The following is a 23,782-nucleotide window of genomic DNA, read 5'->3' as shown; positions in this document are numbered from 1 at the left end:
GTGGGCAGGACTGTGGTGACCTGCAAACCCCATACCCAGTTGAAGGAGCAGCCATCACTGAGCTCCAGCCGACTGGTGCCAAATGTGTCAAGAAAAACTGGAAATCAGTATTTCTATAAAAATCTCCCTATTTACAAACATTGGCAATTAATTTTTTTTTTTTTTGAGACGGAGTCTTGCTCTGTTGCCCAGGCTGGAGTGCAGTGGCGCGATCTCAGCTCACTGCAAGGTCCGCCTCCTGGGTTCCTGCCATTCTCCTGCCTCAGCCTCCCAAGTAGCTGGGACTACAGGCGACCACCACCAGGCCCAGCTAATTTTTTTGTATTTTTAGTAGAGATGGGGTTTCACCATGTTAGCCAGGATGATCTCTATCTCCTGACCTCGTGATCCGCCCGCCTCGGCCTCCCAAAGGGCAATTAGTTTTAACAATTATCGAATGAAATATAGGCCAGCACTGTGCAGACCAGAAACAGCTCTTGGCCAACAGTTAAATGTACTGGTCTACACCATCTTACCTGGCAGGCATTGTCACTGACTCCCACATTCCCAATGGGAGACCCTCTCTTAGCACAGTGATGAGTTCCACTGTGACTGGTGGAGACGAAACAGCTTACCCTAAAAACTAATTATTTAGGCCAGACACGGTGGCTCACGCCTGTAATCCCAGCACTTTGGGAGGCCAAGGCAGGCAGATCACAAAGTCAGGAGATCGAGAACATCCTGGCTAATACGGTGAAACCCTGTCTCTACTAAAAGTACAAAACAAATTAGCCGGGCGTGGTGGCGGACGCCTGTAGTCTCAGCTACTCGGGAGGCTAAGACAGGAGAATGGCATGAACTCGGGAGGCAGAGCTTGCAGTGAGCCAAGACCACGCCACTGCACTCCAGCCTGGGCGACAGAGTGAGACTCTGTCTCAAAACAAAACAAACAAACAAACAAACTAAACTAATTATTTGACTTTAGTAGATACTAAGTGATTGAATTCTATGCAGCCACTTGTGTATGAGCTAGATGAATGAGTCAGGGATCCTAGAAATTAGTGAATTTTCTTTAAAAAAATTATATAATACATGAATTTTAGTCACTTTAGGATGTTTTACTATATTATTATAAAACAAGGCTGTTAATGCCCTACAGTAGGAAAGACCATTGGAAAGAAGACCGTCTCACTTGGGTCCAGAGCCAGATGAGTAGAAAAATGATGTGGGGTCAATCCCTGAAAGACAATCATGTGACCAGTTTTTAAGTGTCAAGGGCCCAGAACAAGCCCAGGAAGACCTTCGAAGTCTTCTTAACTTCCTGATTTTAAATATGCTCATTTGGCTAAAGATAAAGAACTTTGTACTGGAAGTTGAAAGAGAAGTCCAAAGGCAATAGAAAAGTATCCTATTAATGTATATGACTCTTTGACTTACCCAGGGAATCCTCACGTTGACTTAGTTATGATTTTCTCTCTCTCCAGAACCTGTAACATTGCCACTCCCAGCCTTTTACTGCAAAGACAGATAATTCTTCTTTCATTTTTTTTTTTTTTTTTTTGAGGCAGAGTCTCGCTCTGTCGCCCAGGCTGGAGTGCAGTGGCGCAATCTTGGCTCACTGCAAGCTCTGCCTCCCGGGTTCACGCCATTCTCCTGCCTCAGCCTCCCAAGTAGCTGGGACTACAGGAGCCCACCACTGCGCCAAGCTAATTTTTTTTTTTTTTTTGTATTTTTAGTAGAGACGGGGTTTCACCGTGGTCTCGATTTCCTGACCTCGTGATCCGCCCACCTCAGCCTCCCAAAGTGCTGGGATTACAGGCGTGAGCCACCGCGCTTCTTCTTTCTTGCTGACTTACTGACAATCACAGCTCTCAACCTCCTAAAATATGACAGCCAGAAAATGAGATCTCTCTTGTCACTGCCTATGACATTTAGTTACTGGTTTGGTCCAATAACTCGAGGAGATTTTCAATTTAATGTAGCAGCATAATAATTGTTTGTTTTTGTTCTTCCTGACTATCCCTAATCACTTTATTTCCCACTTGTACAAGGACTGATAAAGGACATGTGATGCACCAAGACAATAACAACTTGTCTTTGGATGATGTGTTCCAGCAGGGAGGGTACATTTTACAAGCGAAGCTTTAAATTCCATTTGAACAGAAAGAAAGGCTTTGACATTGACATTCTGTTCTCTTATGACCTCGGTACATTTCTTACAAAAAGCATCCATTTTTTCCTTTATTTAAACGTGATTAATTAGATCTTAAAGAAAAATCAAATTTACCAAATAATAACCAGCAACAGCCTGGGTCTCATTCATTCTGTAATTGCAAACAAGAAATTAGTATATTTTGGTTAGGCCATTTTTAAAATCTAAGTATATAAACAAATGCAGCTTTTTTTTTTTTTTTTTTTTTTTTTTTTAGGTATCGATGTAACAAAACATCTCTTGCAGTCTTTGTTTTTTCTCCCTGACTTTTTCATCTCAAAATGGAATTGCAGCTTGTAAGGTTAAGAGCCTTCACTGGAACTTTTGAAAATTATTTTAACTTGCCATATGCGACAACTTCCAGAGTTCTACATAGGATGCTATACCTAGGCACCCAAAATGGAATAATTAATGGTGATTATTTTCCATCTTATTATTCCTCTGTTCCATAAACATCTTTTGAGTACACTAATCAAATTTTAAGATGGAAATGAAAGCAACCCTATTTCTAATTACATTATTCTAGGTGCCTGCTTCGGTTCTTTTCATCAGAGTGCCAATACCTAGGTATCAAATTAAAATGACGAAATTCTTTCTGGATGACAGATAAACTTTCATTTCAAAAACTAGCTTCTTTTGGCTGCCAACTTTCTATCATTTCTCCATGGAAATATGCTGGCTTTTTCTCATGAAAGTATTAGTTTGGTTTATCTGGTTGATAATAGGGTGTATTTTATATTAAGATGGACTGTAAAAATGGAAAAGACCTTCAACAGCTCCTTAGAGGTTCAAACTTCATAATTTCAGAGCCTGAAATTAGATTTGATCCTAGAGCAAGCAAGCTATTTTATAAATGAAAATCTCAACTTATTTATTTATTCTTTTAAGCCACTTCATTGTGATATGGCTGATATACAAAAAGCTGTGCAAACTACTTTTAAGAAGTATATTTTCCACATACATGAAGTAAATCAATACTTCTAGGCTAGCAGAATATTATAAAATAGAACTATAGCTCTTTAGAAAAATGCATGATAGTTAACTTTACATGGATGGCCCCTGTGCTGTTAGCCTTCCTTATAATACATCTACAGCAGCATTTCTCGAAGTGTAGCCTTGAAACTTGATGCAGATTCTTGTGCCCAGACCTACTGAAAAAACATTCTGTGGGTGGCCCGTGAAGATGTACTTTTTTTTACAATTTATTTAAGTGATTCTTATGCACCATATCATGTAAGATTCTACTTGTTTTGTGACCATCTTCAGTAAATTATTCTTATGCAAAGAAGAACCTCAATATCTAAAACTAGGCATTGTCCCAGGGGTTTGCAGTCCTCATGAGATGAAGATATAAATCAGTAACAGCACAGAGGAGGCTGATGAGGGGTTTCACCTCTGTTTGCTATGAAAACTAGGACTGAGCAAGACCTTGGGAGCTCCACGCCTAGGTCTGTAGCTTTTCAAATGCTCTGCAAATCTGGGAGAAAGAGAAGCAGTTCAACCAGTCTTGTAACAATACCACTGTCTAGAACAGTGCCTAGTACATAGGAAGCATTCATTGAGACCCTTGTAAGGTAATTGATTACCTGTGTGTGGTATATTTTGCAGGGGAGCCCTGCCCAGAGAACGGGAGAAGTCCAGGCTCTGTATCCACCCACCACAGCTCTCCACGCAGTGACTACGCAACCTACACCAACAGCAACCACGCTGCCCCCAGTAGCAATGCCTCTCCCCCTGAAGGCTTCGCCTCCCACAGCCTGCAGACCAGTGATGTGGTCATTCACCGCAAAGAGAACGAGGGCTTCGGCTTTGTCATCATCAGCTCCCTGAACAGGCCTGAGTCTGGATCCACTATAAGTAAGTGCTGAAATTTGCCTGCATTTGAATAAGGGGTCTTGTTTTGATTTGTTCCAGTGATACAGATACTGGACAAGTATATCAGAAGACTGTCGCGGACATACTGTATAGCCTGAAAGCCACAGACTGTGGGCACAAATAAGGCATCCGTACCACTGACTAGTAGACTGTTACCGACCTCTGGCTCAAGAAGAAGGCAAGAACACAACTAATGCCCTCAACTCCTCCACCCCTATAAAAGCTCTTCATTCATTTGTAAATTAGGAAGAAAGGAAAACAGAGTGATATGGTAATGTTGCCTTGAAAGGAGGGGTGCTTCTTTTTGTGGGTTTGTCAGGGAATGTTCTGTAAGTAACTTGATTGAGAACTGTTCAACAGAATAGAACCAGACATGCAAAGGATCTGCAGAAAAAAATCAGTCCAGGCAGAAGGCTTAAGGTGGATGCCAAGCTTGGCATCCGAGAAATATAGAGAAGCCCAGTGCAGCTGTAGTACAGGGAGCAAGGGAGAGTGGCAGGAGGCAGACAGTGATGGCTTCATGTGCTGTTGGTAGGAAGTCTCAACTGTAGTCTAAGTCCATGGGAACCATTGGAGGGTTTTAAGCAGTGGACTGAAATCTGACTTATATTTGTAAAAGATGAGTCTAAATGCTTGTGGAAATTGAAACCAAAGGGTTGGGGGTGGCGGAGAAAGCAAGAGTGGAAGCATGAGACATAGTCAGAAGGCCATTTAAACATCCCTGTCAGTTCAGAGACACTGGTGACTTTGTAACTGCCCAATGGCTTCACCTTGCCCACTGTCTAGCAGAGCCAATTTATCAAGACGGGAATTTCGATGGAGAAAGAGTAATTTACGTAGAGCCGGCTGTGCGGGGAGACAGAGTTTTATTATTACTCAAATCAGTCTCCCCGAGCATTCAGGGATCAGAGTTTTTAAAGATAATTTGGTGGGTAGGGGCTTGGGAAATGGGGAGTGCTGATGTGGTTGGGTTGGAGATGGAATCATAGGGGGTCGAAGTGTGGTTTTCTTGCTGTCTTCTGTTCCTGGGTGGGATGGCAGACCTGGTTAAAGCAGATTACTGGTCTGGGTGGTGTCAGCTGATACACTGAGTGCAGGGTCTGCAAAATATCTCAAGCACTGATCTTAGGTTTTACAGTAGTGATGTTATCCCCAGGAGCAATGTGGGGAGGTTCAGACTCTAGGAGCCAGAGGCTGCATGACCCCTAAACTGTAATTTCTAATCTTGAGGCTAATTTGTTAGTCCTACAAAGGCAGATTGGTCCCCAGGCAAGAAGCGGGTCTTTCAGGGAAAGAGCTGTTATCAATTTTGTTTAAGTCAAACCATGAACTGAATTCCTTCTCAAAGTTAGCTTGGCCTATGCCCAGGAATGAACAAGGACAACTTAAAGATTAGAAGCAAGATGGAGTCGGTTAAGTCTGATTTCTTTCACTGTCATAGTTTCCTCAGTTACAATTTGGCAAAGGCAGTTTCACCCTCCCCTGGGTAGCAGTAGAGGGAGGAGAAGTAGATGAACACAACTTCTGAAGCTCCTCCAGCTCTAAGGTTCTATGATCCTATACAACAGGTGACAGTCATAGCCCATATTTGTCTTCCAACTGGCCACCTTTTCAGATTCTCAGGCTTCCTTGGTTGTTTTTCCTTTTCTACCACAGTCTTCCAGAGCTCATTCAGCAGCCTGCAAGCAGTAGAACAGAAGAGAGGATAGGAAAATTTGTGCATTTTTCATGTTGAAGTGATTTGGCCCAAAATGTTGGGTATGGAAACACGAAAATAAAGGAGCACTAAGAGAAAGTAAATAAATGCACGTACGTTGTAGTCCTAAAATTCTTATAAACTGTGGGAGCTTCTAGCACATGTGGGATAGGGGAGGGGTGAGTATTAAGCAATACTCAAGAAATAAAGTTGTTGAGAATGAATAAGAACTTTATGTGATAAAGTTAATGTTATCAAAAAAATAAAAATAAAAGAAAGAAAGAAAACCACCAGAACCTCATGGAGAGAATTGCCCTGTTTGGCTTAAGCCTTGATAAATTCAGGAGTGAAAACTACAGAAGCATTAAACCTCAGCGAATATGTGCAGAAGCCAAATTACATACACCTGAAAGTACAATTTCATTTCCCTTTTTCTTCATGAAAAGCTGAAGAAATAAATCCAATCTTTAAGCATAGACTAAAAGCAGAATTCTGTCAGTACGATGGATTCACCAAGATTAAAAGGATACAAAACTAAGAATTTTCATGAATTATATAAACAGCCTTCCAATAATTTACACTTGAGGAAGGTGTTCACAGAGAGATTTTGCAGCCATTCCAGTCTTTCAAGTTGTTTATTGGGGCAGAATACCTAAAGGACTAGAAAAAAAATAAAAAGTATATGGCCACAATGAAAGTGTTTAGCATGTAGTTAAAGTCTCAGCTTTATTTGAAGTATAACAGCCTTATTTCTAAATGTATAGGGGAATGTGTGTGTGTGTGTGTGTATGTATGTGTACACGTGCACTTACTATGTAAAGAAACTACAAACACTTTTCCTATTGCAAATAAAATCCATGCATAAGTAGATTTGGAAAACAATAGGTGCAAATGCTTATAATTAACATGTGAATTTTTCTTCCTACCAAATGGCATCAGACTGACCTCCAAAATTTAATTCTAACCACTTTCAAAATGATATTATTTTACTTCACCCTGGAGAGTGGAAATATATCCTACAGTTCATGATGCTTCATGGCTTTTCTTCACATGTTTATTTCTTTTCAATTTAGGGAGTTTAAAATGCAAGTTGCCCTGTGCTCTGTGGCAAAAGCAGCTTACTCACTGATGGCACGTTGCATTTACAGTATGTAATTTGCAACATGCACCTAAAAGCTTCCTGGAGCTGATGCTACCTCATACTTAACATCTGTAATAATTTTGAATTCTAATTTTGAAGAGAAATGCGAAGTGTCTCGTGAATGGTAAAAAGCCATCCTTGTGCCACATATCCCTGGTCAAAATATCAAAGGTTTTGGGCTCTGTGAGACTGACCGAGGTTTATGCTATCAGGTGCTTAAGAATCACGATCATTCCCAGAGTTTGCATTGTTTTACTCTTCAGGTCTTACCCGAGCCCAAGGATCATTAACATATTCACTGTTTTTTGTTTTGTTTTGTTTTGTTTTTTGTTTTTTGGGGGTTTTTTTGGGTTTGTTTTTTTTTTTTTTTTCGTGGCTTCGGGAGCTTTTTCTTGGTGGACTAAGTGCTGTTTTGCTTTTGATAGGAGCATCATTACATTTAAGCAAGAAAAGGGCATGGTTAACAGCCCAGGTGCTACAATCATCCTATCTGGACTTGAAACATGGCTCTATCATTTACTAACCATGTGACCTTGAGGAAGTTACATGACCTCTTTGGGCCTCAGTTTCCTCGGTGTGAAGAAAAGAACACTTTAATACCTCAATCATGGGGTTGCCATGAGAGTTCGATGAATATGTGGAAGTGCTCAAAAGAGCACTGGCTCAGAGTAAGCACTAAATATGTCATTGCTGCTATCTAGATACCATCCCTTCTAGGAATTATCTTTCATTCCACCAGCTCACTCTTGTCGAGTAGTGCAGAGTTTACTCTGGCTATAGGTTCTGTTAGCCATTAGTCAGAGCCACCACTCTCCCAGGGCAGCTAAATCTGGGCCACAGATGAACATATCTCTGAGGGAAGCTTCCCCTCCCTGTCCCCTTCCCCACATGTGGCCCTTCTGGGAACACAGTCTTTCTCACTACCCACCAAATTACAGCCTAGGTCAGCAATGGGGGCAACTGGAGTACTGGTGGCCAAGTCAGTCCAGCTGAGGTGCCTTTGCTGAGGCTTCAGGCTAGAATTGCAGTTTTCCCTCTCCAGAGTTCACAAGCCAATAAGCTATAAAAGTAATGGAAATCATCGAAATTCAGACTCAAGGGGATGTCTTTTAGAATCTCCCTTGCAAACATGTTGCTATTAAATATTATCAGAGGAGAGAGGAGAGAAGAAGGACCCAAATGTAAACTTTCCCTCCCTATGGATGGAGATACGTCCATAGCTTCTTCAGCCAAGACAACAACTTTGGCAAGGACAGGTGATGCTCAGCTAATTGGGAAACTGGGAGTTAGGGTTTCTTACTTATTTGCTGGCATTTAGTAATGCTCTTTACCAAAGGCTGACAGATTTGTTTTCAAAATATTATTTCCCCAGGAAATAAGGAAAAAACTTTATATCAATCAATGTAATGAAGGAGCAAGCTGCTTCCTTCCGAGGTCAGTGACCAAGTAGGCCAAGCATTGCATAGGAGTAGACAGGTTTTAGAAGCTTAGAAGCTTTCTATCTGTAGTGCAGGAATATCTTTTTGCTTGTTTGTTTGTTTGTTTTGTTGTTTTTGTTGTTTTTTGAGCCATGGTCTCACCCTGTTGCCCAGGCTGGAGTGCAGTGGTGCAGTGGCATGATCTGGGCTCACTGCAACCTTCACCTCCTGGGTTCAAGTGATCCTCCTCCCACCTCAGCCTCCTGGGTAGCTTAGACCGCCATGCACCACCATGTCCGGCTAATTTTTGTATTTTTAGTAGAGACGAGGTTTTGCCATGTTGCCTGGGCTAGTCTCAAACTCCTGGGCTCAAGTGATCTGTCCACCTTGGCCTCTCAAAGTGCTTGGATTACAGGCATGAGCTACTGTGCCCAGCCAGATTATCCTTCTTGACTTCCAGTGAGAACAGGGAAGCATCCTGGGCATGTTGGTCCCATTATGCAAAATATTATGTATTTGTTTCAGACCTTAACATTGGGCCCAAGGGAAACTAAAGTGGTTTCCAGAACAAAGCCTTGAATAAAAATAAACTGTAATAGGCAATTTCACTTTAAATTCTTAAAAAGATTTGAACAAAGACTTATATGCAAAATGTTCATTGCTATATTATTGTTAAGCATAGAAAATTGGAAATAATGTTAGAAACTTCACCAAAACAGATAACTTTGGTGTATTTGGGAAGTTTGAAGCATTTTCTGCCATTGACTAACTGTTTTCATTCTCACTGAGGTCTGCATGCACAGGTTAGAGAAGACTCAGGTAGCCTATGACTCTGAATGGATTAGATGCTTGCTCCGTAAAATGTCCCAGGGGCTACGTGCAGTAAGGTTGTCAGGCCAATCCTTGGTCCTCCCTACTCAAAACCCAAGTCCTGACATCCAGGTTTTATTGTCCAGCTGTAGCACCTGTCCTTATAGGTGCTTCCTACCTCCTTAACAAACCTACTTTCCCACCAGAGGTTCCCAAAAAGGGCTTTGGTACAAGTAATGAAGTGGCCCTTTTCTATAATTTGAAAGTCTCCACCTTTTCTGTCACTTGTCAGGAGGTTATGCCGGAATATATGAGGTAGACACACATGGCAGCTTGGGTATCGGTGGTGGTGGTTGACAGGCTATTCAGGGAATTTCTAAACTTAGATATAGGATAACAAGCAGCAGGTTAGAACATATTCAGGACAGTGGTCATAGCATCAATCTAAACAGTCAGCAGTAGGGGAACAAACTTTTCAATCCTTCCTTTCTTCATTGGTGTTCCTCTAGTGGTGTTGATTTCATCTTCTGTCCCTATCCGCAAGTGCATCACTGGTCAGCACGCTGCTGGCTCCTCGCAATCCTTCAGCTCAGGACTGGTGCTGAAAATCTTTGTTTCCACATGTGTGCTTTCTCCAGCATGGGTTGAAGTTTGGACCTGGTCATTCTTGACTTTCCCTAAGGCCACTGCAATCTGATGCTCAGGGAAGGAATTAGTTATCTTTGATAAAGCACCCTGGTGAGTTTCTCGAAGTCCTTGATGATGTCCATAGGCTTTGGAGATTAAAACTTATCCTAGAGATTTTAAAACTTCACTAACAGGTCTTTTATGACATTTTAGAGTATGGTTCCTAAAAGGGATGAAATAAAAATGAAATAGAAGTGATGTGAGTTAGGATTTCCCCCACCAAAAGTCACCTCACTAACCATGCAAACACTGAATAATCATTGAAATTAGAGGAGGCACAAAGTAAAACAAAAGCCAAGGTCTCTCTACTCTTGCCTCAAAACAAGGAGATTTAAGCTAAATGAAAAGAACATTGGACAGTGAGCCCAAGGCTCACTCCAGCTTGTCCACCAAATATTGTATCCCTTGAGCAAGTCACTTGGTCTTCCTGTGTCCTTTTGTCATTTAAAATATAAAAGAAGATGGTCTTTACATCCTCTTCCAGCTCTAAATTACATGATGCCAGGAATCAGCATGGAAAATAAGGTATTAAGTTAGTTTTGCTGGTGTGTAAAAAAGTATTGGGTAAGTTTGAGGCCTAGATCATATTTTTCATTAGCTAAGCTATCATTTTAACTTTTATTACTTTTACCTTTGATTACATAATGAAAATGGCTCCTAACACTTTGAGTTCTTTTGTTCATCTCAACCTCTGTCAAGAAATTATCTTAAACAATCACTTAAATACACTAACCCAGCTCCCCTTTCAAGGCAATATAAGGCAGTGTTTTTTCAACCTCCTTCACTTCTTGGCACACTTGTAAATTGATGGCATTTGTATAACAAGCTGAGATAAAACGAATGAGGCTGATGGCGGCAAGAGGCAGTCCCCCAGGAGGCTCTATGCCTGGTCCTCACCAAGCTCACCCAACCATCCCCAACTGTCTTGGCACACATGTAACATTTAAGGCACGCCCCTTTCAGTGGCATCATGTTTACAAAGCTCTGCCTTACAGTAAATCCTCCAAATAGCAACCAATTAGCCATTCATTTTAGGTTTTATTGGGATTTGGGTTGTGGCAGTGAATTTTCTTCAAACCTCCATATTGAGGTTTGTTCATTGATTGCCTTAAAAACACAGGTAATAGATGCAACTGGTGCTTATCCTAGTGCCTTAGCCTTCTCTATGTCATTATAAACTTTGACCCATCAATGTTCCATCTCCAAAAGTCATTGCTAGAGCTACTGAAATACCCACACTGTTGAACATAGGAATTAGAAAGTGAGTCTCATTCATTTCTCTATTTCTCACTGGTTTGCACAAACAAGTTCCCTTTCAGAGTTCTTAACCAGCTTCTCAACATGTAATGTTCTCTTATTCCTTAAATGAATCCCTGCTTTGGATTCCTTCAACAACACAAATGCTTTTACTGTGGGCTTTGATTATGCTGAGAGTGGCTCACTCAGGAAGCACAGTGGTGTCACCCACAATATTACTGTGAGTGCTTTCATAGCAGAAGAAATAGTGGGGTAGGGAACCTATATAAAGTACTGGTTTTCCCCTCATGTATCTGGCTTCTAATATAACTAATTGAAGCCGAAGATAAGCACATATCCTCAAAATCTCTGGGAAAGCCTACATATACAACAAAGATAAGATTGTATTCATCATCTATGCTGATATAATATGTTTTCAGTCAAGTAAGTCTTTTCACATTTATTATTGTGACTTAATTTCTGTTCCATGAGGTAGCCAGGGGCTAAGGGGGGAGTGGTAGATCATTGCTAATGATACAAAGTACATCAAGAAAGACCACACTTTCTACATACAATCCAGTCCTCCTGTACCAAGTCCTTGACCATAACACTCCTGATACAAATATCTGCAGGATAAAGCTTAAACACACCTCTTGTCCATTCAAGACCCTGGGGCATCTGTTTTTGCCAGCAGCTCCTCACAGGTTCCATTCCATCAAAGCTGGTTCAGTTATTTACCCTGTCCCAGAAGCCATGTTTTGCCTGTTGTCACTTGGTATGCTTCTCTTATGCAATAATATTTTGTATGAAGGTTTCTCCCAGGCACTGTGCTTGGAATCTTACACCATATTTAATCTTCACAGCACCCCTAGGAGGTGGAGACTATTGCCCAAACAGTAAACATCTCCTATTGCTTACTGCTTCCTGACTTCCCTTCTTTTATTGTGTCTGTTATTGCAATTATAGTCATTTCACTTTTCATGTGCTTTTGTTTTGCTTTCCCCACAAAAGTTGTGAGTTGCTTAAGGGCAAGAAATGGTGGCATTTCTTTGGATCCTTCACAATTCCTGATAGGTTTTTTTCAAGGATTTTCATGCTATTTATGTCGATGGGGCTGTATGCTTCTCATACAGTGATCCAGCGCAATCCTCATCAAAAGGAAGACTGTGACTGGTGCTCTGTCCTAATTTACTCCGCACCCAAACCTAGCTGTTTCATCTCACAAAGGTAGCGTGACATATTTTTGACAATGGGCGATGCAGTAGAGGATCACTTAGGGGAGGAATTACACGAAAGCTGGTCCTTGGCCAGAGTGAGAAATCACACGATAATAAAGCAGAACCAGAGCAATGTCCCAGAATACAGATTTGCCATCAGTTGTTCTCAGCCTGGGTAAATGATTCAGCAGTCAGCCTGGGGCCTGGTGAATGAAGACTCAGATGAGAGAGCACCCTAACCAGTCAGGGGTAGGGAAGCTGTCTTTTTGCCTCTGGCCAGCCCCGGTCATCTTACATTTCTTGGTTGCAAAACCCTTGTTCTCTGAAGGGCCAGGCAGTGGCCTTAATGTGCCCCCTGATTCACCTCTCCTGGCACCAACCCTTGGAATCGTCATCCATCTGTGTGAGCACCACCTCAGCAATAATTATATAGTCCTAAATAGGAGGATTTGGATGGCATCCCAGACTCCTTAGAAAAAAGTATTACTTCAGATTATTTATTCACTTACAATTCTCATTAACAAAGCAACCCATTTCAGTTCCAACTAAACAACTTCTGTATCACATTACTCCTTTATAGGATTGTACTCACTGAGGTCAGAATGAATAGGACCTATTTATTCAATTCCGCTTTTTCAGTCCTGAACATGACTAGTTTTTTTTCCCAAATTACAACCTGGCCGCCTGGTTCCTACTAGTAAGCAAACAAGTGCAAATACATAAATATAAATATAAATATAAATATAAAGCATCAAACTCCAAGTCCCCTGATACCGGAACACTGAAGCATTTATTAAGTAAAATAGAAAGACAAACGCAAACATTTTACTCTGCTAGCACTAACAAATTTAAGGATCTTTATATTGTAGAATAAGTCTGCAGAGAACACCATCATTCTTATTTATCCTCAAAAAGAGGAATACAATCTATCAAAAAAATCTGTGTGTTCACAATGCATTTTCTAAAATTCTGGACTATTTTTCTTACTGTTGAATAGACCTCATAAATCATGTTTCCCCCACTAGGGAATCATTTTTCAGGAGAGTTCTTATTATTGTGTTCAAAGACTCCAGGCAGCAGCATAAGGTGGATATCTTCTTACCTTTAGCTATTCAGTTGCCTTGAAAGCTCATAAATGGGTGATCAGTGGCCGTTTCCTCTGGGCTTATGTCCTGCAGCTCCTTCTTATTCACTGGATAGTACAGGGAGATTGCAACTGCGAAGAGACCCCAGGCATCATGTACAGGATGATCCTCTACCAATGCAGGATCCCCATCACTCTCCCACATGAGGTTCAAGCAAATTCAGAGCCCGCAGGGCACTTTTGCAAAAGACAGTTTTTCTTTATACTGCATTCAGGGCCTCATGGTGGATTAAGCTCTCTGTGATTTTTTATTTTTCTCTTTCTTCCCAACAATCAACTACATAAGAAAGTATTTCAGAGAAGGGTCCTAACGAAGCTTGTTCCACATGTGGAACCATTTTAAGAACAAATTGTTAAGTGAACACAGTACTGTTATTTATCACCCTTGTCCAGTCATGTTGAAAGGGTATTATAAGGGGATATTTTTCCCATTTGGCCTGGGATAAAATATTTCTTTTTGATGTCCAGTTTCCCTCAGGAACTTAGGGAGTGCTTCTACCGAAACTCTTTCCTACCACACCAAATCTTGGTAAAAGATTTTTTATTTGTGCATTTGACCACCAATAATTTTGCAATTGAAGCTGGATTTGTTCCCAACCAAACTATTCTGAGTACTTGGTTGGAATCATTTCTGCAGATTAATCAGACAGCCTTTTCTGGGTGATGAGTCAGATCACTAGGCATTCCCAAGGTTTTTGCAGTGCCAGAGAAAATCAACCAAATAGTGGAGTGTGCCATTGCCATTTTCATTTTTCAATCTGACCTCTCCAAGATCTTGTTTCTCTAAGCCAGGCAAGGGTTTGCTCTACAAAAATGGCCAGATGTTGGGTACCTGATGAACCCATCTGCTTTCAAGAGTGAAGTGCCTAAAACCTTCTGTTATAAGTCTGTTCATCATAAAGATGTATACTTACGGATTCATCATGAGAGGAGGGTCTTCCAGAAAGCAAGAAAGAGCACATGTAAAAGGTTTTGTTCTTATAGTTTTCTGGCACAGAGCAGTTGAGATAACATGAAGTAGAAGAATAGTTCAACTTAGAAATCTTCATTCAGATGTTTATTAGACTTGCTAGATGAACAGCAAGATGAAAAACAGCCACATTCTTGTAGACACTTGACAAAATTGAAATACAATAAAACCTGGGTGCCAAATTACTCACTGATATTGATGCTTCCTGGTGCTAAGTCACTCTTAGCTTTAATCGATGTGTATGATCACAAGCTTTAAAGCAGACCTCCAGGTACCTACATTAATATCCTAGCAGAATTTATACACAATTATATTTGTCACTCTTGAGCGATGAAGGCAAACTGTTACCCAAACATGCTTTCCAGATATAAGACGAATACATTAGGCATTCCCTACCACCACTGCTAATGCCTTCCTTAAGGTTCTGGGTTAGCACTGTGCAGCAGAACTTTCTGCAATATGGAAATGTTTTATCCTGCACTATACAACATTATGGCCATTAGCCACATGTGGCTGTGGAGCATTTGAAATGAGGCTGGCATGACCCGGAATTTAATTTTTAATTATCTTTGATTTCAAATAATTAAATGGCCACATGATGCTTGTAGCTACCATGTTGGACTGCACAATTCTGGAGTATTATGGTGGTCTTTAAATTACTTCCCTGCCTCCAGCCTAATTCCCACTCTCCCTATGCTTCAGTCTACCCTTCATACTACCTACTATCATCAGACTCATTCTAAAACGAGTCTGATGATCTCACTTAGCTGCCATAATCCATTAGTGGCTCCTCAATTCCTATAATATAAATTCCAAACCCCTAGCCTAGACATTAAGACCTTTCATGACCTGGCTTTCCTTCTTTATTCCAGGGCCCACTGATGTCTGTGCTCACTGCACTCTCACCCCTCACAACACAGACACTGCTAATCCACAGATCTGTGTCTTTGCAAGTCATACCACTGTGACTATGCTGCCTGCTTCCCCTAACCTTGACCACCTGGCAAAGTCCTGTTCGTGTTTTATGACTCAGATTAGACAGCATTTCTTCTCTGAAGACTTCCAACCCTTACACTTTCCCCTGCTCACCTCCTGTCTCCTAGTTATTCTACATCAGTTCCTTTTTACTTATCTCTATTTATTTCCATCCAAAACCTCTTATCTCCTTCTGCTTTTTCACTTTTCCCCCTATTTTAAAGGTTTAATTTCTATATAGTAAAGTTTACCCTTTTTAGTCTATACTCTGAGTTTTGACAGATGTGTTTAGTTATAACTACTGCTGTAATGAATCAGCTGTTCACCCACTCCCAGCCCTGGCAAGCACTGATTTGTTTTGTTCTAAAGTTTTGCCTCTCCTATATAAATGGAATGATACAGCATGTAGCCTTTTCAGTCTGGCTTCCTCCACTAAGCATAATGCATTTTAGATTCATCCATGTTGTTGCATGTGTCAATATTTGTTTCATTTTCAATTGCTGAATAATATTCCATTGTATAGATGCACCATAGTTTGCTTATCCATTCCCTAGTTGAGGGGCATTTTGGTAGTTTCCTGTTTCTGGTGATTACAAATAAAGCTTCTATAAACGTTTTCATATAGGTCTTTTTGTGTGTGGAAATTGGTTTTATTTCACTTGGTAAATATCTAGGTGTAGGATTGCTGATTCATATGGTACCAATTTCCAAAGTGGCTGTACCATTTTATATTCTATGTGTGAAGGCTCCAGATGCTTCCTATCCTTGTGAGTACTTGTTATTTTTAGGTTTTATGGTTTTTTTTAATGTTTAGCCATTCCAATAGGTGCATAGTAGTATGTCATTTTGGGGTTTGGGGGTGGTTTTTTTTGGTAGAGATGGGGGTATCCCTATGTTGCCCAGGCTGGTTTTGAATTCCTGGGCTCAAGCAATCCTCCTGCCTCAGCCTCTCAAATCATTTTGGTTTTAGTTTGCATTTTTCTCTAAAGACTAATGATATTGAAGATCGTTAGTGTGCTTTTTTCCATCTGCATATCTTTGCCAAGGAGTTTTTTTTCACTTTTAGTCTCTTCCCCCTCCAGTATAATTGGCATTTCATTATGGACAACAAAACACGTTTTGAATCTCTTCAATCCTTTTTTATTTCCCATTCATTTCTTACGTTAGCGTAATAAAAGTCATTTTGTGATGATAGTCTCAAATAAAATTATGGAAATGTATATTTGCTTAGTAAAACTGAAAACACATATAGTTATAATACTTTAAAATATAAGTCATGAGAGAAAGTACATATAAGCAGAAATCCAAATGAAGTTAAAATGTGCAATACTTGGGTAAGAAAGATAAGGATAAGAAAGAGAGACCACATGTGGTGATGGTCTCACTTTTCAAGTCAGGGAACTGACATAATTTATTTGACCATTCAGAGGTCACACTGCAAGTTGTTTTCAAAGTTAATATATGATCAAGATCTTCTAGCTCCTGAACACTTTGCTTGAGGGTCTGTTCATATTTAATTTTATCCAGTCATGCGAAATTGCATTCTTTCAGGTTAAAACATACTATATACACTGTTAGTGGAACTTTGGCTTGTATGTGTAACTGGAGGGCCAATAAATATTCATGTAATCTTCTGGATAATATATTGAAAAGGACAGCTGGCTCAGGAGGGATCATTTGCCTGGGTTAGTATCTGTTTCCATTTATATTAAGAAAATATTGCAAAAAGTTATTATCTGCCGGAGGGCTTGGGGGAATTCAGTGGAAGTCTGATATTGCATCTGATCACTTTTGACATTTACCTATTGTAACAAGGAAACTGTGTGAAGATAGCCAAGTGACTTTTTACAAAACACAATTTCAGAAGCTATAAAAGGAAAAAGGAGATGGCAGAGATAAAATACACTGGATCTGAAAAATGAGAAACATGAGTTGTCAGCAACACCTGCTTGTAACTATCAACCATTTCTATTGGGCCTGCTGAGAAATTACTCAGAGCCAAGTACATTGATGGGTGTGAAAAGTGCTTCAAAGGTAGTCAAGAGACACAGAGGAGAGAAAGAAAGTGTAGTTTTATTGAACATTTTTAACCCTAAACCTGAAGTTGATGAAAGGTAATTTTATGACACTTTCTGAATACTTGAAAAGAAACAAGTTGTCCTTTATGTTTTTATCTCTCAAGGCTACAAGTGACAACAGGGCTTTTAAACGTTGGGTACATAAAACTTTAATTTTTTTTCCAAACAGATTCCAAATCTCTAACTGGGACACCAAAATATTGATTGCAAAAACTGATTAAAAATTACTAAAGATATTTCTAATTTCTAATTGATAGTAGTAAATTATAACTACTTGGGGTCTCATTTCTTAGACCCCAAGTAGTAATAGTGAATGAATGAGAAAAGGAGTGGGCAGGAGTGGTCAAGATATTTCAAAGACAAAAAAGTGACAACTCAGCAGGGCAGAGAAAATCTAAAATAGATATGAATAACCCAGACCCACTCATTTCTTTAGAAACTCAGGGAGGCCCAGAACCTAAAATACTCGGGACAGAATGGAATAAAACAACCATGAAATTTTTATGTTTAAAATAATAAAGCAAGCAAATATGAAAGAAATGAAAGAAAATAAAAGAAATAAAGATAATTCAGGGAAGAAAAGAAAGCTTCAAAAACTTATTTATAGCCATAAAATGATATGATATTTACTACAAACTGACTGTTTGTGTCTCCTGCTCCAAAACCTATATGTTGAATCCCTAATTCCCAATGTGATGGTGCTTGGAGACGGGCCTTCGGGAGATAGTTAGGTTTAGATAAGGTCATGAGAGTGGTACCCCAATGATGGGATTGGTGCCTTCATAAGAAGATGAAAAGACCAGAGCTCTCTCACTCCAACATATGAGGATACAGCAAGGAGGTAGCCATCTTAGTCCACTTTGTGCTGTTATAGTGGAATACCACAGACTGGGTAATTTACAATGAACAGATATATATTGGTTCACAGTTATGGAGGCTGGAAAGTCTAATATAAGGTGCCAGCATCTGGCAAGGGCCTTCTTGCTGTGTCATCCCATGGCAAAAGGAGGAAGGGCCAAAAGAGAACAACAGGGGGCCAAATTTGCCCTTTTATAATGGTACATGGTACTAATTCTACCATGAGGGCGTAATCCTTATGACCTATAGGAGAGGCAGCAGACCAATCCGGGATGCCAATATCTAATGAGAGTTGCAGAAAGAGAGACCAGAAAAACAGAATGGAAATTATCAAAGAAATAGTATAATAAAAGTTCACAAAACCAAACTAAAGGAAACAAGTCTCCATACTGACAAAGAACCATACCAAAATGCACCATTGCAATAATTTAAAACAAAAAAAAAAGTACAGGGAAAAATCTTAACAATTTTCAAAAAGAAAAGGTAATATAAGTATATCACATACAAGGAGCAAAAATCCTAATGGGTTCAGGCCTCTCAATAGTAATGCTGGATGCTAGAAGACAATAAAGCAGTGCCTGTAAGTTTCTGAAGAAAAATCATTTTTTCAGTCTAGGAGTTTCATACAATCTAGAATTCTAAGCCAGAATTCAATCAAAAGAAGGTAAAAATAAATGTATTTTCAAACACTAAGAATTGAAAAATTGGTTTTATCCCTGCATAATTTCTTAGAAAGCTGCTGTAGGATATGCTTCAACAAAATGAAAGAGTGAATCAGCAGGAACAGAAAACCAAACACCGCATGTTCTCACTCATAAGTGGGAGTGGAACAATGAGAACACATGGACACAGGGAGGGGAACAACACACACCAGAGCACATGGGGGGCAGGGGAGCAAGTGGAGGGAACCTAGATGATGGATCAATAAGTGCAGCAAACCACCATGGCACACACGCATACTTATGTAACAAACCTGCACGTTCTGCACGTGTATCTCAGAAATTAAAATAACAAAAAATAAATAAAAAGTGAATCAGAAAAACTGACACAGAGTCCACCTTGGAGTGCAACAACAATCCCCACGATGGCACTGTCCAGCAGACTGGAGAGCAAACTACCTACGTCTGGGAGGAAAGTCTTCAGAGGAATAAATTAAATTGATGATTTTAACAGCTTTTGGGGAAGCAATTAATGATGTGAGGAAAAAGACACAATCAGAAACCTTGATTAGAAGTAGCGAAAGAAGGAAAGAAACTGTGCAAGAAAATAAACGAAATCATAAATGCTTCAGTGAACAAGATTTACATAGTAAAACCACAAACAATGATAACTGGTTTAACTAAAAATTGTAATAAAACTACTTTGGGATAAGGAGAGCAAGTGGGATGCAGAGGAAGAGTGCTAAATCCTCTATCAGAATAGGAAGTGAATAGATATTGACTAACATTGATAAAATGAGAAACAGCTGTGTAGGAATATTATTAGAAATGTGAAGAAACAGCTGAAAGATTTAAAATGTTTGCATTTGGGTCACAGAACTAGAGAGGATGGGAGAGTTAGGGCAAGAGACTAGAATTTTTTATTATAACCATTTTGGTTATGTTTAATTTATTTAAGTTCACACATATATTACTTCAATTAAGTTGCTTTAATGCCTAACGCTTCTCATAGAGCTCTTTGAGGAAAGAAATCTATAGATAGGGAAAATGTAAGGAAAACAATTAGCTTGCTATAAGTCTCTTAAATTGTCATCATATTGAGAGCAATTGGTAGTGAGTGGGAGGACTAAAAACATAGCCACTAATTTAAAGACAGAAACAAAAGAGTCTGTGGCCAAAAAAAAAAAAAACTTATAGGACTATAAGTGAAAGAAAAATGGTCCTAAGATTAAGCAACACTGAATAAGATCATATAGCAGTTTTGGAAATGAGCTGATGATGCAACATCACAAAAATCTTGAGTTTCATAAAAATAAATTATTCAGATTAAGGAAAGGCCACAGTAATGAGTACATACTTGACGTATTTTTCTCTATGCATATGGACAGGTTAGTTTGGGAATGACATACGATTTTTTAAATGGGCAATTTAAACTGTACCTGTCTTAATAATCAGTACCAAGTTTTAAATATAAATGCTTCTTCAAAAAATAAAAATGACACCTTAAAAAATAATCAAGTTGCTTTAGTTATATTTCCAATCACTAGAAGATTGTTTACTCTCCTCCTTTTACATTATATGAATTTTGAAATTTTTATACAATTTTTATCATAATAGAACCATCTAGTGTTTTCTAGTAATAACTTGATGAGGCTCTGTAATAAACTATAAATAAAAGGAACCCCATATTCAGGAACTAAATTGGTCATCATAAAATTGGGCAACCAGCCCTTTGAAAGGTAGATTTGCATGCTTGGGATGGAAGTATAATACCAAACCTCAACCCTGCAACTGTTTCTTAAAAAGAATAAAGCAACTGGCTTTTCTGCCCTACAGGGAAGAATTCCTTTATCATATTTTAACATCAATAATTCTTTAAAGATTTTTCCATTATTACTGAATCGGCTTGCTGTTTGGTTATTTGCAAGCCATGCTTGCTAAAAGCTACACAATTTTACTAACTAAAATTACTCTAGTTGAACAATAGAATTTCACCTTCTACTCCTTGATTGGAAAGTCCTGAGTTGCTGGTTTTATTGGGCAATGGAAATACATATCTTTTTCTGAGTCTTTGCGAAAAATGCAAAAATTGCCGAAATAGGGTTAATATTCATTTGGCTTAGTGGGACCAGATTTTCCATCATGACATTCAGACCCAAAGAGGTCAAAAAAGATATCCTTGCTAGTTATTGTACAAGTTGGCAAGGTGATTTTCAGGGACATACAGAAAATGAAAAGTATTGCTACGGAAGAAAAAAGGTGTGTCTACAAATGGAAATGTTTTTTCATTCTCTCTGTCCAGCTCCCAGACCCCACACACCTACAGATTTGAGTATCATGACTATTCTGAAGTTTCTTTGCTTCCTGCCACTCTAATGTCTAGACATTTTGTCAGACTGTGAGGAGAAAAACCATATCAAAAGAATACATGAACCCCTTGAAATACCGTGATCTATCTTAACATCTACTTAAAGAGGGTTACAGAAGAATAGTTGCTTTGTCAATGACACAATAATGAGTGACTTATAAGAATAATTTTCACAGTGGAGTAAGAGAATCAAGGTAATTTTTAGACCTCTTCAATAAATATGTGAAGAATCAAAAGTAAGAGTATACTTAACAGAAATTTTTTGGACTGCCTTTTCTAGTGACGTACAGGGGAGTGGAAAATGCACCCATAGAGAAAAGGATTGTTTTGGCTCCTTTCCTACCACCCACCTTGTTGGTGATTTTTCTTGGTAGCTGTAACATATTCTCATTTACACCTTCCACAGCAGACACTAAGAACAGTGGAGTGGTGCAAGGAAGAAATATATTATGGACAGATCTACCTAAGACCAACTACATAATTTGCAGGGTCTAGTGCAAAATCAAAGTGTGAGGTCCTTGTTCAAAAATTATTAAGAATATCAAGCTGGTGACAGGTGACTAAACCAAACACCAGGCCCTTTTGAGCATGGTGGCCTGTGTGACTGCCCAGGTCACATGAAGCTAGCCATGTGACCTCTGGCCCATCAAATGTTTCCAAACAACAAATCCATTTTAACCCAGCCTCATGTTCCAGGATAGAACAGTTGAGTCATAGCTAATTACAATTCCTAATGTCGTGAGATTTCTTTCAATTACTAATTTACTCTCAGTACTTAGCTATGCAAATTTTTAACAATTGGTATAAAATAAAAGCATAAACGGTAATATATGGCTGCTGAGTGTTTCTCTCCAGCCATTTAGTTAATCGTATCTATAGGATGCTTTCTGCCCTCAGCAACGTGAGTTCAGTTGGGTTCCCAAATTGCCAGTGATGAGCCCTTCTTCCCATTCTCCTGTCTGACCATCTGCTTATTACCAACTGCAGGGTAGCTAAACTGTTCAACCACAAGAGAATGACTCATGGGTGCTGGGAGGGGGGAAAATGCACTTTTTGAATATGCAATCCTTAAAACACCAGCTGTTTGATTTTGGGTTTTGCATATCAGTTGGCTATGAATTTCAGGGAAGACGTTTTCATCTTTGGAAAGCTAAATTTCACAGCGTTCTAGAGGAAAACAAGTCATGCCGTCTGTTTTTTCTTAATTTTGCCACCAAAAAAAACTTTAAAATACAAAACACATGTTTTTTCCCACATCTCCACCCCATGATGACAAAGAAAACTCTTTTGAAGGACACCTTGTCATATTCCAGGAAGGGACAATATCTATCTGAATGGGTTTGTCACAATAAAACATATGAAGTCAGAATTTTTAGGAAGGAGCGATGGAAAATAAGCAAGATTAATATTATGCTCTGGTTTCTAAAGGCAGAAAAACGGATCAGGAGTTTCCACCATGTATTAAAGAGATGGGAACACTTTGTGACAATCCCGCATCATTCCTCTGTGCTCAGTCTCCATTCACGGGAGCTGGGCTAAAGGCATCACATCAGAGCTCTCAAGGACCAATAATTATGAGGGCAGGAGAGACCCCAGCCCACAAAGCACCTCTCCTTGTCTCCCCGCAAACCTCCTTGGATTATATACCCATTTACCCTCATAAGTTTTTTCTAAGAGAGCTGCCACTTACCAAGGGGCACATATTCCCTCCTCCCCAGAATGACCTTCCCGTTCCTCACCATTCTCTCAGTCTACACCTGGACTCAGGATTTCACTCCTCCACTCTACTTTTGCTGCACGTTATATTTGCCATGTATTTGCCATTTGCATTTTGCTTTATGTATTTTTATAAATTTATCCCTGGTCTCCCCAACCAGACAGTGAGTTTCTTAAGGGCAAATACCATGTGTTGGCTTTATTATTGCCTTCCCCTCTGGGCCTAGCATAGTGCCTGTTATTAAGAAGATGCTATTCCGAAATGTGTTGATTGATGTAGTAATTGACCCTTCTGCTCCAACCCACAAATTTAAACTAGACAGAAGGTAATTTTCACATATATTATTGAAAGAAAAACAACTGGAATTATCCAACTTTTAAAAAGCATTTATTTTCACATCAGGTCACAGATTCTAAACCCAAACTAACTTCCTTTGCCTCTTTAAGCTAATGACATGTTGTTTAACCTTCACAAATTAATGGAAATGCGAGCTAATGAGAGTTTATGCTATCGATTGCCTTTGAAGTATTTATTTTTCTCACGCTCATTTCAGGAACTTCCCTCTTGTAAGTTTGGCATGATCGATGCAAAATCCACTTTGCCTGTTTAATACTTTCTCCACATATAACTCCACTTTGTGGGATCTATTAACAAGAAGATAATTACATGTAAACATGAGTCACAGACTTTTCTTTCTCTGAAATGAAATACACATAAACAGCAAGACAAATAATGAGGAAAG

General features: G+C 39.4%; 1 protein-coding gene across 14 annotated transcripts in view; it reads left to right on the top strand.

Moving 5' to 3' along the window:
• MAGI2 (membrane associated guanylate kinase, WW and PDZ domain containing 2) overlaps nt 1-23,782 on the top strand; it is a 1,434,944-nt gene that overhangs the window by 1,288,471 nt on the left and 122,691 nt on the right. For all 14 annotated transcript variants that reach the window (XM_024358207.3, XM_024358205.3, XM_003318553.7 and 11 more), the window contains one exon: nt 3,800-4,048. In XM_024358207.3, coding sequence (XP_024213975.1) covers nt 3,800-4,048 — 249 coding nt within the window. The remainder of the gene's footprint in view (nt 1-3,799; nt 4,049-23,782) is intronic.

Source organism: Pan troglodytes, chromosome 6 (genome assembly GCF_028858775.2).
Source record: "Pan troglodytes isolate AG18354 chromosome 6, NHGRI_mPanTro3-v2.0_pri, whole genome shotgun sequence".
In the NCBI taxonomy this organism is placed as follows: Eukaryota; Metazoa; Chordata; class Mammalia; order Primates; family Hominidae; genus Pan; species Pan troglodytes.
The sequence above is the reverse complement of the archived record's forward strand: the minus strand, read 5'-3'. Positions and strand labels throughout refer to the sequence as shown.